Source organism: Haliaeetus leucocephalus, unplaced genomic scaffold (assembly GCF_000737465.1).
Source record: "Haliaeetus leucocephalus isolate CR32 unplaced genomic scaffold, Haliaeetus_leucocephalus-4.0 Scaffold51, whole genome shotgun sequence".
In the NCBI taxonomy this organism is placed as follows: domain Eukaryota; kingdom Metazoa; phylum Chordata; class Aves; order Accipitriformes; family Accipitridae; genus Haliaeetus; species Haliaeetus leucocephalus.
The window spans coordinates 636,015-654,477 of NW_010972487.1; the positions used below are offsets into that span (position 1 = coordinate 636,015).

At 44.1% G+C, this 18,463-nt stretch overlaps 1 protein-coding gene across 1 annotated transcript; it reads right to left on the minus strand.

Annotated features, from left to right (window-relative positions):
• Positions 1-5,047: 5,047 nt before the first annotated feature.
• On the minus strand, positions 5,048-17,014 carry LOC104837879 (neuropeptide-like protein C4orf48 homolog). The gene is made up of 4 exons (XM_010577302.1): positions 17,000-17,014; positions 16,665-16,822; positions 9,780-9,868; positions 5,048-5,871 (listed from the first exon to the last, which is right to left on the minus strand). Exons 2-4 carry the CDS (start codon positions 16,795-16,797, stop codon positions 5,806-5,808), a joined length of 288 nt encoding a protein of 95 aa, XP_010575604.1. The 5' UTR covers positions 16,798-16,822; positions 17,000-17,014; the 3' UTR covers positions 5,048-5,805.
• Positions 17,015-18,463: the final 1,449 nt, after the last annotated feature.

An 18,463-nucleotide genomic window follows, 5' to 3' on the forward strand; every position in this document is an offset into this window, starting at 1 on the left:
TGTGAGATACAGGCACAGTTTCTTAACCAATTAAAAAGAAAAGGAATTAAACATCAGAGAAAATAACTTGTTATATATAATATCATTATTGTGTCTTTGCAAAAAAAATGTATAGATCCATAGTTTTAGCTCACCTTTTTCATTTATTTATATGGAATGAAATCTGATGTAAAGAGAATAATCCTCTTGAGAAGTGGCATTCTGTCCCCATCTGTAATGTACAGACCAGTAAATGCAGCTTGGTGTATCAGCAGTTAGAAAAAACCAGATCTATTCAGTAATCGGTGCTGCAGACACCATCTATCTTTAGTACCTCAATGCTTTTAAGATGATGAAGTACCTTCTGCACCACTACAAAAAGGCTAGGCTTCTGTTTGTTATTTCATATGGTCAGTACTTAAACTACTGAAAACATTTAATCTTGAAGCCAACTCGTGATCAGCTTGAGAAACACAATTTATAGGATCAAATTTCTTTAGCCCTCAGTCCCCTGTTCTGTATTTCTAGGGATAGGGGCTTTGCTCTCACCAGGAAAACCTTTTGCAATACAGTAAGCGAACTGTAGGAAATCCAAAAGGCAGTTATTTTGGACACACACAGAGTAAACAGTAAATGAAGCACTGTGTTAGTGCGAAACAGGCCTGAGTCACCTCTTGTGGTTTCCAGTGAGTTCATGAAGAATCCCATGTGGGTATATAAGGGTAGAATTTGGGCCACAGTGTTGAGAAAACAGCTCTGGTCATGATTTCAGCATGAATGGAAACATATGGAGTTCAAAGAATGCATTCAAACAAGCCAGGCTGAACAAAAGGTCCATCATTTACTGGAGACTTTTCTTCAAAGAACTATTGCATGGAAAACATAATGGTGGATGTAGTGAACTGAAGCTTTAATAACGGACATTAATGAACATCCTCAAGAATGATGAGAATGATGAAGTGGTTTTCTAACAGCCTCCTTGTGTGTCTCATTCTTCCCCTCCGGAGTTCAGGGAAGGAAGTTAATAACTTCAACATCTTTTCAACATAACATAAGCACATGAGCTTGTCCACACTGGGTTAGACCAAAGGCCCTTCTAGTGTGGGATCCTTCTCCAGCAGTCAACAAATTATCATGAGCGTGTGGGGGGAAAATTCTTTCCTTCTTTTGCCCGTGTGGAGATGTGGAGATGCAGAGGCACTGACTGCATGTTCTGAACAGAGCCCCAAGGCCTGTTCGAGGCAGGGCCAGAGTCAGAAACTGGAAAATCATGGTGTCTTTTCAGAAGTTTACCAGACAGTCCCATCCTGCTTCATCCGTCACTGTCAGAAATTATTTATTCAAAATGATTACTAGAGCAAAAATGAGGCTAAATATTTTATACATATTATACACACATATATATATATTTGCAATTGATATTAGTTTTCCACTTCTCTTGAACTTCTGCTGCCAAGAACACTCTAAGTGAGTGCTGCCTTTCTCCTTGGCTGGTAAAAGCACCTGCAAATTAGTTTCCTCTTAATTTTCAAACTGCCAAGTACCAGTTTGCAAAAGATGCTTCAGGTCTTCTGTATTTTCTTTGGGAACAAGCACAGCACAAAGCCTCCCTGAGACTTTCCATGTTCTGCACAGCTCCAGCTGAGGAGCACAGGGATTATTCACAACCACCTCTTCCACCTGCATTTCATTGCACAGCTCTCAAAGCAGGTTCTGGAAAGCTTGGAAAATTCACATGCCATTCTTGATGAGAGTGGGGAAAATAATCCCTTCTTTTGCATCAGTGAGCACATCTCTGTGCTCCCTATTTCAAATCCTGTTCCTGATACCACTGTGCTGGCTTTGTCTGTAGCACTGCCCTCATTCAAAATGATTGCAGCCCCTGCTTACCATGCACAGCATATAAATCCCTAGGAAGCTGCAGCTCTGGTTTCTCAGTCAGGAGCACTGATTTGCCAGGAACTCAGCCAGGCTGCAGAAGGCAGGTATCTTTTCCCCTCCACACTTGCTCCCCTTTTCTCTCACTCCCTGAGTCCTGGCCAGGGAAGGACTAAGCAGTTCATTGTTTTAGGCAAGGGGGTCTCTTCCCTGTCTGCCAAGAGAGGCAAGGGCAAACTTTCTGCCTTGTGCCAGTTCCAAAGAAAAAACATCCTCTATGCTTCTCTGCCTCGGGAAAGGCACAACAAACAGGCTCAGAGCCTTTCTTCTTTTAAATTACCTTTGAACCAAACTGGAATTCCTGTTAGCCTCCTTCAGCACAGCAAGTGCTTTCTCTCAGCAGGGTGAGATCTGTCTTCTGGTAGCAAACGAATGGCCAGCATCAGCTCCCTCCACAAGTCCCACTGCTACAGGAGAAGGTCTTGTCTCTGGGTACCAACCAGCCTGGGACAGGTGAAGCAGGGGGCACAGAAACCACATGGCTACTCTTAAGGGAACTGCCTACACACTTTATAACTACTGCTTAGAAAATGGGGAATGTATACTGGATGCTCAGGTCACCCAGGAGTTACCTACAGCCTAGTTCTGGGTACAAAGAAATAACTGATTTCTAAATATGAGATGTCCATCTGGAGAGAGTATTCCATGGGGCTTTCAGAGTATTCCACACAAAAATGTGGGCAAGGAACACCAGCCTATACACTAGCCATATTCAGCTAGCAATAATACTACTTAGCTTTGATGCTACCTAGCAGGAATCTTCATTACAAGCAAGATAAATTCCCATTTTTCAGAGTGAAAACCAGATACATGTCTTCAGAGAGTTGTCCTGAGACTCAGCTCAAAATTACTGACTTAGATTACACTCTGAATTACACCCAAAGGAGGCATTAGCTCAGGTATGAGAAGGTCTGGAGATGTGGAGCTCATTACCAGGATTTATCCATCACCTTGCCAACCCAGCAACAGCACCATGCTAACATGATTATACCATTTCTCTTATAGGAAGAACTTGGCTGTGCATCTTTACAGCCTACCACTTGCACTCCACCTTGTGTACAAATGCCATGTGCCCAGGGTTACCTGCAGCAGCACTGCACCAAAAGAAAAGAAGACACAGCTTGGTTTCAAAAGGTCATGAGAACTGCCTTGGCTCCGCAGCAAAACAGTGCTGGAAGTGTTGTGTGGGAAAACAGACTTTCTGCTTTAAGGCCTTCTGCAATTAAATTATTTTGTAAAATACACAGTTTCTTCTAGCAAGTGGAGACTCAAGGGGGTTCTGAATTTAAATTAACTTCATGAGCAGTAATAAATTAAAACTATGTAGATGAATTTTCATTCTTCATGCCATCCAGCAATCATAAGGACCTTTATCACAACAACTAAGTACAGAGTACAGGATCCTTAAAAAAGCTCACAAAAATCATTGCAGTAGTTTTAATTTCGAAAAAAGAGTGAGTTCAATCTTATACTTCAGCAGATAGGAATACATTCATAAATTTAGCCCAAATACAAGATTTCTTTATTTTTTTATTCAAAATAGCATTTTTTCTCTGTGGATTTTCCACCTAATTAAAGACCAGATATTTATTAATACATAAGCACTATCATTTTTCAAATCAGTAACAAAGCACACCAAATACTATAATACGTCTTGCCCTTTTATTGTATTGTATTGTAGATAAAGAGGAATACATACAGAATAATCACTGCCCTCACAACCATAAAGATGCAGTGTCACTCTGATCCCTTTGGGAGTCACAGAACATCCACTTGTCATTCATTCCACCTTTTTATTGTAACAAGCTGCATATATCAAAACTCAGCTGTGAGCAACCATTTTTCTAAATAAAACCAAACACAGCCAAAAAACCAGTGCTTGCTGACAGGACTTTGCAAGATTCTTAAGGTACCAGCAGAATAAACATGCACAAGAGCAATTCAAAACCATAGACATGCTGCCCCCTGAAAAGGTGAGCTGTGCTGGAAAATTCACATGTTCAGTGCTGGAACTCCATCTCCTGCAAAAAGCTAACTCAAAGTCTGTGCATTACTTTGGTTCAAATCTAAGTGGGAGTAAAGTAACCTAAGGTTGGCATTTTGCAAAGGGGTTGTGTTAAACCTATTGTTTTATCTGTAAAATAAAATATAGTCTATGATAAGAACCTCTATTGCTTCCCATCAGTCAGTTACCAGTGCTACAGTGGAGTGTAATGCTACTAGAAGCAATGTGTTGCTGTGTCATGCTGCTTCTCTTTTATACAGACTAGGTCCTAATGACCTATAAAGGGTTTTTCTAGAATACTACAAAGGACAAAGCAAATTTCCTACTTGAAATGCAGGTGCAAGGAAGCTTTTCCTTTCTGAGAACCACATGCCTTTCAAACAACTTTGGCAGAGCACATGGTAATACACTCCTTTGTGTTATTGAGTATGACTGCACACAAAATAGTAAGTTGGCAGTGGGTCACAGTTCCCTATTTCCCTGTGCCTAATGTGGTAGATAAAATGGGAGAGAAGCAGTTTAGAAACATACAGATAGCTACCATCATAACTTACTGAGCAGTCTGACAGCAAAATATGCGCCACTTACAGGAAGAGAGACATATTAATAAGAATTGGTAAAATTACTTTGAAAACCACTGCTGTTGATACTGCTCCCATACTCTTGTTTGTATAAAAGTTTCTAGACTGTACATAGATGCCCTAGCTGATACACAAATCTATTAATTATACTTTGGGGATGATATTTTAAGCCCTATGAAAAATCTATTGTTATCTACAAGAACTTTCCACTGGGGCCATTTTCTGCTCTCCTCCCCAAAACAAAGGAAAAAAATGAAAACTATGAGAAAGGATTTGCTATTCTTTTTCAAAGAGTAACAAGGCGCAATCTTGTCTACTACTACTACTACACTGCCTAAATTGTTTTGCTCTCTTTTGCCTCACACTGACTGCAGCAGGAATATTAATAGTATCAGCACTGTAACCCACCTCTATGGAGTGTAAAGTCCATGCAAGAGCTATGGCCTGTTATGGAAGAACTTAAATATTTCTCAAAATACAGTTTGCAGGAGACTCCTGGGCATGTAGGCGTTTTGTAGGCTCTCTGCCAAAACTCTCTGTAGAGGCCAGTTTGAGTGGTTCAATCCAGTATGTGATTTGCTTAATGAAAGACACTTCTCCAGAAGATTTTGGCAGACGCAATCAGTTCAATTGCCAGGCAGTATTCATGTGATTACAAATGATACTGATCACATTAGGTGCTTAATAAATCTCTCCAAAAAGATCACAGCTACTGTGTGGCTCTGAAGAAATTTAAATTGTGATACAGATTACTGTGTTTGCTGTGCACTGGACTATTGATACAATTGGGAATAAATACCTTCCTTGGACTGCCAAGCAGTCAGTGACAACTACTAATTTCTACATAAAGCCATGACTGCTTGTTTGTAAATGTTTAGCTATGCATCATTGCAAAGCGGCTTCCTTTTCATGTTAGGGATACATCCTACCATAAATATATTAAAGAATTCAACTCCACTGACTTTCACAGATCTATGCCAATTCACATGTGCTGAGGGCTTGGCCTGAGAGTCCAAGGACAATTTTTGGCTTGAAATAGAAGAAAAGTGAGATGCTGTCCTTGCATAAAACCCATGAGCTAGACTTTGGCACTGTTTCTTCTGTTGACATTTCAGCAGATGCAATATCACATACAGTAATGATAAAACACATCAAAGCAAAAATGATCTGAGCTGTACCTGTTCGGAAAAAAATACTTTTCCTTGCATCATGGCACAACTTGCACTCTGTATCTTCCTGTAATTTATTGAACAGCATTTTAAAAATGAATAAATGTCCATTGGCCGAATCCCAGTGCTCATTTCAGTGTATTGCATGAAAGCAATCACACAGGCCTCTCTTTTCTGCTCTCAGGAGGAGGGTTTCTGTCTGCAAAAAAACATGAAATCAAAGAACTGAATATATCAGTTTAAAAAAGTATATAATTGATTAGACCTAATCCTTCCACACAGCTGTAGCCAAGGTGCTTTGCTGAGTGAAAAATCATAGTTATTAGTGCTGGTTTTCATCCAGGAATAGTGATGAAATAAGTATATTCAGAACAAAGATGCATGGAGAGTATTTTTATAGTTAAAATGTTTCATTTTCACAGTTAACTTCTAGGGACTAGGCTGTCAAAATTATTAAAGTGTCCTTTATAAATGCTGAGAAAAAATCCACTTTCAACAGCACTGCTCTTAATTCCTTTGCAGTGATTGATGGCTTCCTGTTGACGATGTCTTCAGTACTGTATAATTTAATTGCACCAGATAGCATGTGCTGAGGAGCCAGTTGTGCTCTCAGTTACACTGCTGTTTCTTTAGAATAACTCTGTGTTTAATCCAGCTGTCAGTCTAACCTTGTTGTCTGAAACACATAATCTTTCACGGCAGACCTAGACCTGAGTTTGTGGCTCCTATTTTAACCTGAGTTGATTTACTGACAGTTGCCTTATTATCAACTCCTTTTGGAGCCATGCCCCCAGAACTCCATCAAAAGCTTAAAAACCATCCTCTGTATACATCATTTAAAATTACTTGCTCTTGTTTTTTGGAGTGCCTTAGTGGAAAAGCATTTCCAAGCTTTTTTTCTCTGTATCCAGGGGAAAAAAAATTAACTTCAGATCCTCAAAGATATTTAAGTATCATCTATTTAGTTATGATCAAATCACTTAATTTGTGGGTCCTGGTCTCACTTTTTGAGAAACAAAGGCTGACTTTCTCAAATGGCACCATCATTTCAGAAGCTGAGACTCTTGCAAGATGCAAAATAAAACTGTTAGTGCAAGCAACTCACATTAGCAAGCACAATTGTGACTGAAGAAAAAATTCTTCCTGAGCATATCTTGTGGTTTTCACCCTGTGGTCTGTGGTCCTTTACACAGTTTGTAGACTGACTGAAGAGTTTCTTGAGGGGAAATAAAAGTTACCAAGCTTAAATTCACCATGAATGGGTTTTCTGTCTGCACTGGAAAAAAAAACCATTAAAGGTTGAAAACCACTTGTTAACAAATTGTCTCAAAGCTCTGTGAAACAACAAGGTCTTCAGCCTGCTGGTGTTCCTCTGACATGATACCTCCCGAAAATTAGAAACAGCAAAGGGCTAATTAACAAAGACTCACAGTTTCCAAAGGAGTAGCTGGGCACTTCTACCTGGGGACCTGCTCTGGCTTGCTTGGCCAGCAGCACCTCTGTCCCCCAGCAGTTCCCACTCTCTACTACTCATTTCTTGTTCTCAGACTGCAAGATTTTGCAGGGAGAGGCTGTTTCAGAACTGCTTTTCCCTCCCCTCCACAGCACTCTATCCTTTTCACCTCAAACAAAAAATCCACCTTTGCATTAAAGAGTACTTGTTCACTTCCCTTGTCTGCTTTCACTTATCGGCTTAGTGCAATGGCAGGCGTTATTAAACACTGCTCCTCGCTTGTACGATGAAATCTCGGATGAGTGAATGCTCTCATTGTTGAAAGCCCAGTAGAAATCATAGAATCATCTTAACATCAAACAGCCTTACTGGGTTTCACTGTTATGCCAACAAGCTGTCACTGTACCACAAACCCTGCCTAGGCGTCACTCATGACTATTTACAGGCAGGAAGAGTAGCTCTAGGAGCATTTGACTGTAAACTGAAAGACTATGAAAGAGAAGCATCAATTACAAAAATTAATTGCGGCCCTGTTGGCATTGGCTTAGAAAGTCCCTGATAGGAACAGTCTAGCATGGGGCTTGCCCTTGTAACAACAACTTTCAAGACTCAGGAGTTGTTGAACGAAGTTACCTGTGTGTAAAACTTGAGAAACTATAGTTAGTCAGCATGAGCATGGAGCCAAGCACCAGCGGTTGAGTAGGGATACAGAGGCTGTATCTTTCAGAGAACAGAAGGCCACAGTGTGCCATTTGTAGGGCCCTGGCCACTGCATTTCACTTTAGTATCTCTGCATCATTCAATAATTTGTATTTAACTAAAGCATCTCTTCCAGAAAGGCCTTTGGAGTCTCAATCCAAAGGCTGGAAAAGATGGACAGTAACATACCCTTTCTTTACTAGTAGTATTAAACTCTAAGAGCTGTCAAAGGGTAAGCGATGTTCCAGATAACTGGTTACGTTTGTTTTGGTGATGCGCTGTTCCTATATCCCTTGTTCTGTAATACTGAGGGCTGTCTGAATCACTGCCTTGGCATCACAGGCCTGTCCAGGTCCTCACAGAGACAGAAGCTTATCTTGCAGCGCTCTGGGACCAGCTTCTCCCTTTATATTCTGCCTCACCTCTTACAAGACAGCATTGCTCTCTCATGGGTTGTATTCCCACTCCACTCTACAAATAGAATAGCCAACACAGATACATCTGAATATCCTGTAAGTGGGATTAAGGAATTGTACTGCCTCTATTGCATTCAAAAAAAAATCTTCCCAGTGCAGCTTAGCCAGAAATTTAGGACCTCCTTTAACTTCCCATGTAAAGTCTGGTGACAGTATAAGAACCACCACAGCTGCAATTGCACATGGTCTTCCAGTGTCATGTGTAGGTACAAAACACTTCAGCTGAACTAATCCAAACAGGTGAAACCCCACTACGCACCAGAACAGCCCAGCACAGCTGCTGGAGGTAAAGCCCGTCTATTCACAGTCTGACACTTAACAGTTACTTAGTATTACACTAGTGCATGGGAAACTTTTGCAATGTAACCCTTTTGCAATGTACTGCGCTGAGAGCTCTGCCCTAATCAGTTCGCTATTGATAGCTCAAGAAAGCTAAAGTCACTCCAGCCTTATTGTGTGGGGTCCTACATGATTGCCCAAGGTCACAAGAAACCAAAGGCAAAGCAATGTAATTGCCCTTCTGTCTTATAGTTTGAGACACATAATTGATTTACATCTCTCTGGCTGACTCTGCTGTGAATGACAATTTGAGCAGAGCATGACTCTAGAGGAACAAGGAGCTCTTCTCACCTGCCAACAGAGACAGCACTGGCCACAGGCACTGAGCGGGCACCTAAAGGAACTGGGTGATGTGGCTGTGAACTGGTTGCACTCACCACAAGTTGCTTTACTGTCATGTTTCCAGTGTGAATGGAGCTGTTAGGGAAGGAGAGGTAGGACAAGACATACATGGGGGGCCTTTATTAGAGGTGAGAGACCTCCTGCCCCTTGCAAACTTCAGGCAGCATGGGAACCGCTGTGGTAAGTCCTACCCCAGTTAGTGTTTGTGCGTATTTATGAACCTACATACATATGCATTGTTAAAATCAGGGCATTTAACACACCCTCATTTTTTGTTCATTAGCACCTCTGCAGCACAAGACCAGCATGTGAAGTTGCAAAATGCCCTGTGTGCTGTGATAACTACTGGAGAAATTTCCTTCCCCCTTTTTCATGGAGTATCGATCCAGGAGCAAGGAATATATGTGCTTCCCTTTCCCCTGCCTGCCACCTTCTTGCTCTCCAGTTCACTTTCTGCTCCTGCTCACTGAACAGTCAGCCCATAGCTCAGAAGCAGTGCTGTGAGATAAAGAGTAAATAATTTTTCTTGTTCTTCTCTCCCTTTATACATCTTCTTTCTTTCTCTATTTGATGCAGGGACTGTCTGGGGTAATTCTTCAGCCTGTTATGCAAGAAGTCTGACTAGATGATCTTTAATGAACCTCTCCAGCCTGTGAAAAATAATCTGTACTTGGTAAAATCCTATTTGCTGAAATGGAATTGAGTCAGCAGAGATGTCATGTCTGCTGTACACAGACAGGCAGACCTGGCCACTTGGAGATAAAGGCTAAGTAAAAGCATTTCTATAGAAACACATACCCGCGTGTCTAGATTATACGCCGTCTTCTTTAAATCCTGCAACGCCCTCTGCATGAACTCAAACGCATGGCAGTCAACACAGGGACGACCTGGAAAAAGGTACAGAAGAAGACATCACTGTCACAGCATGACATTTGGAGTGTGGCAGTACAGAGAGGGACTACTCAGAGACCTTGCAACGCCAGGAAAAAAAAAAATCTTACCAGGCACGCACACTTGCATATGTACAAAGTTAGCCCTGCCTGTGGACAGGGCTGCATCTATTCTTATGCAAACGTGTAAGGACCAGCAAAAACACAAGAGCATTTTGCTGTGTATGCTTTTCTGAACATAGCCTAGGCTTGATTCTGCCTGGTGCTGTGTGCCTTCAGCCCCCAGCCCATCCCCTTAAAATGAAAAACCTCAAAACTTCTCAGACATGGGTTAATTCTCAAATGATACCCTGAGAATAGCAGTTTGCAGTGGTTCAGGAATCAGACAGGCAGGTCTGTTTTTACAGGAGCTCTTACAGAGCAGCTTGGCAAGGGACAGTGCCAGATCTGTATTTGCTTCCTTTCACCTGCTGCTGTATTTTTTCTCTGCCAGGAATGCAAAGCATCCCACTGGCTCTGCAGCTGGTGCCAGTGTGTGCACAGAGAGGGGCAGGGCAAGAAAAAGGCAGAGAAGAGGAGGAGGAAGGGACTGGACAACTAAAATGGCTCACTTGTGGACCTGGGCATTTCTGCTCTGCCAGGATTCACCTTGCACTAATCTCAGGCCCTTTCATTCAGTTACAGAGTTAATGAAGTGTGGATTTTCAGAAGAAATTGCAGATACTGGAGGAGATGCAGGGGGAACGGGGAGAGAGGGCATTTGACATTGATCACAGAGCCCCCATGTTGCGGGGGGTGCTGAAATCCTTGTCCACAGGCAGCCACGTGTGCTGCTCTGACAAAGCAAAGAGGTGCAAAGCTGCTGCTGAGATAGATAGCTGGGGAGCTGCCTGGAGCCAGGGACCTGCTGTGCGGCACTGCGGCACCCTGTGCTTGGCACCCTGCTGCCAACATGGACTTCTGAGTTGGGCCTGATGGAAGGGAGCAGCCAGAGTGCTTCTCGGTCCCCAGCAAGCCTCTTCGGGACTTTGACCTGTTTGGGAGGTGCTTCTCTCTGATCCATCCTCCTCCATCTCCTCTCCATGCAGCTGACATCTCAGGGAAACCCAGGGATCAAGCCAGGGATTTAATTCCAGGGATGTGGGGAGATGCAAAGTCCCCACCTCTGTAAGAACAGCATAACTCATGAAGTCTCTCTCTCCAGGCCTGAGAGGATTAGCGACAGGATGGTTTTGAGCACATCTTAAAGATACTCAACCCCCTCCTGTTTTCAGTATTTCAGTAATTTAATTGTTTTCACTTCAGATCATGGAGCAGAACCCTTAGAAAGAAGCTGCACCCTCAGCCTGCTGTCAGCAAATCCATCATTCACTTGGTGCCGTGGCCTGCTCCCTGTCCTTGCTGTGGTCTTCTCGGAAAGCACCTGCCCTGGCTCCACCTCAGTGAAGCGCTGCATACCCTGAAGTGCTGGTCACTAAAGTGTTCTCAAAATCAGAACTTGATAGAGAGAAAACAAACTTCAGGTTATAAATGAATGTGCTCTGGCATAAATGAATCTCCTGCTCTGGCAGTGTGGAGAAAGCATCTTTGAGGACAGCCATGAATTCCATAGTCAGTCACTGTCTGCCACCCAGGAAGCCTTCCCAGGCCTTCATGAAGGCCATGGCTGTGTGGGATCATTCACTGGTATTTATGGCAACCAAGCCCTCCTACGTGGACGGGAAGGTACTAGTGCTACGGCACAACCGTGCCAAGTGGTTATTTCACTTCTGCCACCTCCATGAAAGCAGGTGCCCTGGCATCAAAGCAGCTTCTGCAGGGAAGTGGTGGTGGCACTGAGGACACCTGCCTGTGCAGCTCTGCGTGTCCTGGATCAGCACGTGCGAAGCTCCTAACTTCTCTGGCACAGAGCTGGCAATACTCTTCAAAGCCGCAGTGCAGAAGCAGCCAGTTTCGTCACATAGTGGGGTATTCACTCTCTAATCTAGTTTCCTGGGCTGTCCTCCTTGGTGGAGGGTCCTTCTCCAGGCACAGCTGTCTCTGGGTCAGGTTAGCACCCCTGCCTGCTGGCAGCTAGCAGCCCTGCAGCACTGGCAGTGGGAGAGCTCGTGGGATTCCTCCAACCAGCTATATCCCGGGATGGGATGCATCATTTTGACTTACAGTGGCACAGAGAGGACTCACTGAAGCAGCACCACTGGCAGATGGGAGGACAGCTGTATCTGGGAGGAGGTGACAAATGGCTGGGGAGGTGACCGGCTATAAACTTTTCCACCCATGCAGCCCTGCAGAGCACACATCTGTTCAGCACTTTGGGCACTGAACTAGAGCAGTGCTGATCTCTCCGTCAAGCATCTTGCACTAGCACAGAGCAACTTGAATGCAAATAAAATAGGGGCAATACCCCACTACCGGGAAAGCCTATAGCCACAGCTGGACTTTTACCAGCAGAGCTGCCCCAGTCCTGACTTTAACTGGGTTTTTAAACTATTATTCCAGCCAGACTCTCGCAGTAGCCAAGAGCAGATACTTAAGGAAGATATAAGAATAAGCTTCTAGCAATGTTCTTCTAGCCTACCAAGAGGCTGGAGCATAGCCTGAGTCTGGCTGGTGTCTCTACATCTGATAAGCCCTCCATGAATTTTTCTCATGTTAATTTGCCCTGTTGCTTCCTGAATCCATGTAAACTTTTGACATCTAGAGTATCCTGTGGCAATGAGTTCCACAGCTCAGCTCTTCAGTGAGTGAACAGAACACCATTCTTGTCTCCTCTGAAGGTAACATCTGCTGCTTTCATGTCCTACCTCTAATTTTTGCAGTGGAAGAGAGAGTTATGAAATATTCACCGTCTTTGTCCCACTTACGACTTTGCTGCTTTCCATCACTCCCTGCCTCGGTGTCTCCTTTCCAGACTGAAGAACTGGGCTGGTAAGCTGGCCTATCTAGCTGGACTTAATCTCTCTTCATGCTCACAATATTTTCAGTAGGATGCCCGTGGACATTTCCCCAACATAACGATGTCTAAGGGTCTGTTTTCACAAAGGCTTTAAACAAATCTAAATACGTGCTGTTGCCAATAGGAGCAATCCCACCCTGCTTTCTGTCCTTGGCTATGTGTTCCCACACCTTCCCTTGCTCACACCAGGAGTGACCATGCAGTTGCTCAGTCAGGTGGATCACTGATTTTTTTTTTCTCCAGATCAGATCCTGAATGCCCAAGTTCTGGGGCCAGAAATAGGGCAAGGACTGGAGGCCAGGTTATGGGGAGGAGAAGGGCAGGGGCAGCATAAGCTTACATCAGCTTAAAGCAATCATGAAACCAAACCTTAAGTCACATCATAGCAAAGTACAGCAGAGTGCTATTAATTCCTTGCTGACAGCTGGGAACAGAATATCATTCATAGGGGGACTTAACAGGTTTGTGGATTAACATAATGAGAATTATCAAGAGTCAGCTATAATTCTTTAAATGGGTCCTGTCAGCATGAAGACTGTAGGTGTCTTTGTGTGTTTGGGGAGGAATGGGGGAGGAGAGCTTAAAATATGTTTCTTGGCTTCTTCTTGGTGAAAAACTGGAACTGAAAGCACTGTGGAAGTCTAATTTACTTTCCCTCATATGCACATGGCGTTTAGTCTTTGTATTTCATGCACCTTGGCTAATGAAAACAGACTGACCAGCTTCTGTTCTTCAAATTCCACATTTCAGCTTTCACAGTGGGTGATCCGTGCTATGAATGCAATGGGAGGTTGGGGAAATTACTTAATTTTTTTTAGTGGATTGCACTGAACTTTAAAGAAAATAATCCGCAAACATTAGTAATGCCACTCCATACTTGAACAGTCTTTTGCATATGCAAAGTGCTGTGTATAAAGTATAAGGACATGATTAATCACTGCTAATTAGCATTATTCATAAAAAGCTGGGCCTGGCTCTCTGACTGGCAGAAAGTATGCCAAGTGGAGAGCAGGTGATGGTACCCCAGCCAGATATCGGTGCCACACACAGGGCAGGATGTCTCTGTAAAGCTAAGAACTCTGACTCGCTCTCCTACTTCTCTCCTGTGACTCCTGCACCTCCCACACTTGCACAAGAGCATTGCGGCCCCTCTCCTGCTGCAGGAGGGACACATCTCCCACCACGTGGGAGAGAGGCTGTAGTGCTGTGCGGTCTGTGAGGGATTGTTCCTGCTAAAGGCATGTTCCCAGTCCCATGTCACACACCTGGGAACAGAGAAAAGCATCAAGCATCACGCTGGTCTGCCCTGCAGAAGGACACTTAGTATGGTCCATGTACATCATATATCCCTGTCAAGAACATGTGCTAGAGCCCCCCTTTTCTCGCTGGGCCGCTCAGGATCCTACAACCACCAGTTTACCTGGGCTGACAGTATGGACTTAAGTGCCAGCAACAGGGAAGGTGTGCGCCCGTGCTGCAGTAGCACTGCCCCCAAAATGGGTCAGTGCCTAGGAAGATGAACTCCTTGATGACAGTCAGTGGAGCTGACATCAAGCAGGGAAAGATCCGGGAATGTCTGTACTAGATCACATCAAAGGTCTGCCTGTCCTAGTGTCCTGTCTCCCATGAGCTACATCTCTTGTAGCACATTAAAAGTGTCTAGAAGCATTCCCAAGCTTTGAGAGTAGCTGGCATGAGACAGCTTATCTCTGGAACAGTAAACTCTGTCTTCCAGATAGGCAATTGGCCTCCTGTCATGGACAAAAGTGTTCCAGGGACCATCCTAGCGGGTTACTAGTACAGTCACATCCCCACACCAGGAACATCCATGGGCACTGGTTATAGTCGTGACCTTCATGGCCAGCAATGGATGCCTGTGAAAGAGCATAAGAACAGGGCAAGTATGAAGGGATGTGTCCCCAAAGACCCTCCCGGGCCTCAGGAATATGCTGAGGCAGCTCCTGAGCCAGAAGAACTGCTGCTGTATCTAACAGCCCTTTCTAAGACTTTTTTCCTTGAGTTTACCCAATCAGTTCTCCAATCCCATGCAAACTTTTAGCATCCACAGTGTACTAAGGGAGGAGCTCCACAGGTTTACTATCAGGAAGAGCCCTGATGGGCAAAGGAAAGTACCTGGAGCACTTAGCAGCTATGCAGCACTCTCTCGACAAGAGGCTGATTAGGAGCATCCCGAGTTCCTTGTTGCTTTAAAACTCTGTCTCTGCAGCAGCGTGACAGCGTGAACAATTTACCATTCATGATCAGCTGAGAGTCTTCCTCCTGGCTTGGCCTCAGACATAAATACCATTATGCATTCATAGCAATGCTACCAGCCTCCATTACTCCGGACAGAGCAGCATGTCTCTGCAGAAACACTGGCCACAGAAACACTGACCTGCCCTTCATTCCTCACTCTCACATGGAGGAGTAAGACAAGACAAGACATGGAATCTTCCTCAAGGGCTCTTCAGGGGACTTCAGTAGCCTGGCCAGAAGATATCAGAAAGATAACTCCTTGAGACTGGCGTCAGAGACCCTGGCCAATGGTTTTAGTCTACAGATAAAATGGGAGTTTCCACTACACAAGTGGAACAAAGAACCACTATATACTTCTTCCTCAAAATATGTTGACTTGCCTCTGCTAACACAGACACATAAAGGGCACATATAATTTATTTTTCAAGCATGATTTTCTCCTTGAGGAGACAAAATGGACTACTTGTCACAAAACTTATTAAAATTAATTAATGCCTAGAAAACAAACACACAAAAATAGAGATGAGGTCTGTTTTAGAACAGACCCAAACTTAGCATTAATTTAAAAAGAAGAGAATGGAAAAAGAAAGGAATTCAAGATGTAAGTCCTGTAGAGACAAAAACACATAGGTGTATTTGAAAACTAGTAATGGAATTATAGGAGAATAAAATGCAGTGACAAATCAGGTCTTGTATTAAATATTTTAGCAGTTATATAAAAAGATACCTGTGATACAAAGTAAGCATGACTAAGAAGTAGAGATTGGTTTGTATGCAATTACCTTCCTTTTTTTTTCTCTGAGAGGATATTTTAAGTTTCTAATGAGTGGCTACTTCCCACCTGCTGTCACCAAAACGCCCCGAGAACATTGACTCCATCCCCTAATATCTGAACTATTGCCTCATTTTGGAGCTGAGAAAGTTCAACTAGAGACTTGCTCAGAATGACAGAGGAGCTGTGATCCAAATTCAAGAGCTCCCAGCTCCATGGTGTGCTCAAGCCAGTCTGTCATATTTATTTATTTTTTAGCTTTGCAGAATAGCAGCAGGATTTCAGAAATCTATATATGCTTTACAAGTACACTGTTTGGGTCAACTTCCCCTGTGTCAATCTGTAGTAGTTACAGGAAAGTTGAACTTGAACTGTTGTTCCAACTAAATACTAAAATAAGCAAAATGTAATGCCCTAGCAGAAATAAACAGAAATTTCCTTCTAACAATATCCAGACTATCAAGGACATCATATGTATTGTGGCAAATCTGGAAACGAAACTTTCGAGAAGCAGATCTGAAAGACCTACAGTCAAAGAGCTTTAAAACCAGCTTCAGTGAAAATTACAATATGCAGTTACTATTTTTTCCTAAATAACTACTAATCCTTTGCTTGCCCGCTGTTTTTATAAGCGTTGTTTTCATGTGCTTTGCTGACACGTTACAAATTCATCATTACTCCCTCGCTAATAAGGCAATGCAGCGTTCCCCTGGAGCTTAAGGTCTGTGTGGCTGCTGTGGGTTAAGCGGAGGAAAGCAAGCGGGACGCGGTGCAGCAGGAGGGCACGAGTGCCCACGGCGGGTACGTACTTTCTGCAGGAATGACACTCCCAGAGTCCTGGCTGGCCCCCACAAGCCTCACGCTGAGCAGGCCAACCACCGAGATGAACGGGATGGCCACACGCATCACCCTCCAGACAGACGGCAACGCCATTACTCTCATCAATAATTCAAGCTATCTTCCCTGCCTGAAACGAGGAGAAATAAAGAAAATCAGCGGTTTGTTGCCAGCATGCTGCCCACAAAGAAGTGGACCGGGCGTGATAAGCACAGACCCGCATGCACACGCAAACCCACATGCACACATCACTGCAGCGACGCGCCACGGGCTTGCGATGCACCCCAAGGACCAGTTTGCCAAGTACCTGATCTTTCTCTTCGCTTGTGTGCCAGACCCTTGGAGCAGCTGTAGCGAGCAGGCGAGGCTCCAGCAGCCACTCTGAGCATGCGTCCCCTCCGCATCCCCCCTTCCCTGATTAGGGTCATTGCCATGGAGATTTGCTATAGCAACACTGAAAAATTGGAGCTGCCAAGTGAAGAAGAAGATTTAAAGGGACCACAATGTGGTGGGTGGTCAGTGCTGTACTCCTCCCCTGTCTCTGCTCCTCGAAGGCCATGTCCTCTCCTTGGGGAACACCGGCTGCTGCCACCCACGCAAGAGGGTCTTCAACAATTTTTGTGTTTGTTGCTTTTATTCCCAAAGGGGCTGTGCTGAAATATGCAGCTCCCATCCCTTGCTTTATGTGTAACTCACTTAAAGTGAGATTTTGTTCCAGGAGGTTTCAAATGAGATGAAAACTCGGAAGTTTGCTTGGAAAAATAGAGATGCAGGGCCTGTTGATAGCACCCCGCTCTCTGGGGAAGACTCCATTATGGCCTTCCTTGAACTCCACTGAAAACAAAGCCTTGTGGACAACAGCAACATCGGCACATGAACCAACCAGGAATATGGATCCTGCACGGCATCACACTAGGTAACCATGATAACAGCCCAGACAAAACCTATGCACTGCAGAAGTTTAAGGATGCTTGCTTCAAGCTCAACTCTTGATCTGGGATTTTGCTAATAGGCTGTGTCCTGACAAAGCTCAAGCATGAGCCCTCCTGGATAGGGCATCTCCATAAGTAACTGGGTGAAATCAAGCATTCAGAAAGTGGAGGTAATACCTTTTGGAAAAGAGAGAGAGAGAGATGCTCTCAACACCTGGTTGCCGTAGACCATGGTTAAAGACTCATCTTGCAACATATCTGTTCAATTCATGGCTTTTTCCTTCTCTCACAGGAGGACACTACCTCCTTTCACCAGGGAGCAGGCTCCAGCCTTCCTGGTTTGTACAGAATAACTAACCTGCCAGGCTGTGGAGGTATCGGCCTTCCTGGGCTGAGACACGATTAATCCCTGGCTTTCTTCAGCCCTAGGGACTGTCACCAGCAATGTACTCTGCTTCTATTTTACTTGTTCCTGTGGCTTCCTCAGAATTACCTCTTATATCCCTCATTTCAATGCTTATGCTTTTGGACGAGGTTAGTTTAAAAGTCATCTCGAAGGACTCCAGGCTCTTGACCACTTTCTGGCAAAGTAGAATTGCCTTGTGCATGCAAGAGAGCACGTTGCAGAGCGGCAGCCCAGAGTAGTGGAAGCAATTCCTACCAGAAAGACACATTAGGCAAATTTTTAGCCCAAAGTGCAACTGAAACTCAACTTCCCTTGCACGGAAGGCCCAACTGAATGTCTCAGGTGAGTCAGGGCACACGTGTGCACCAAAACGGCTCCACTGACTCTATGAGAAGCTGAGGCTCCTAATCCAAGCTCTGAAGTTGGATGCCTG

Excerpts from the sequence above, each read along its gene's own strand:
- LOC104837879 (XM_010577302.1), bottom strand. The coding sequence starts at position 16,797 with ATGAGAGTAATGGCGTTGCCGTCTGTCTGGAGGGTGATGCGTGTGGCC. Across the intron at positions 9,869-16,664 it reads GAGTGTCATTCCTGCAGAAA|GTCGTCCCTGTGTTGACTGC; the intron begins GTACGTACCCGC and ends ACCTTTTTCCAG. Across the intron at positions 5,872-9,779 it reads CGTATAATCTAGACACGCGG|ACAGAAACCCTCCTCCTGAG; the intron begins GTATGTGTTTCT and ends GTTTTTTTGCAG.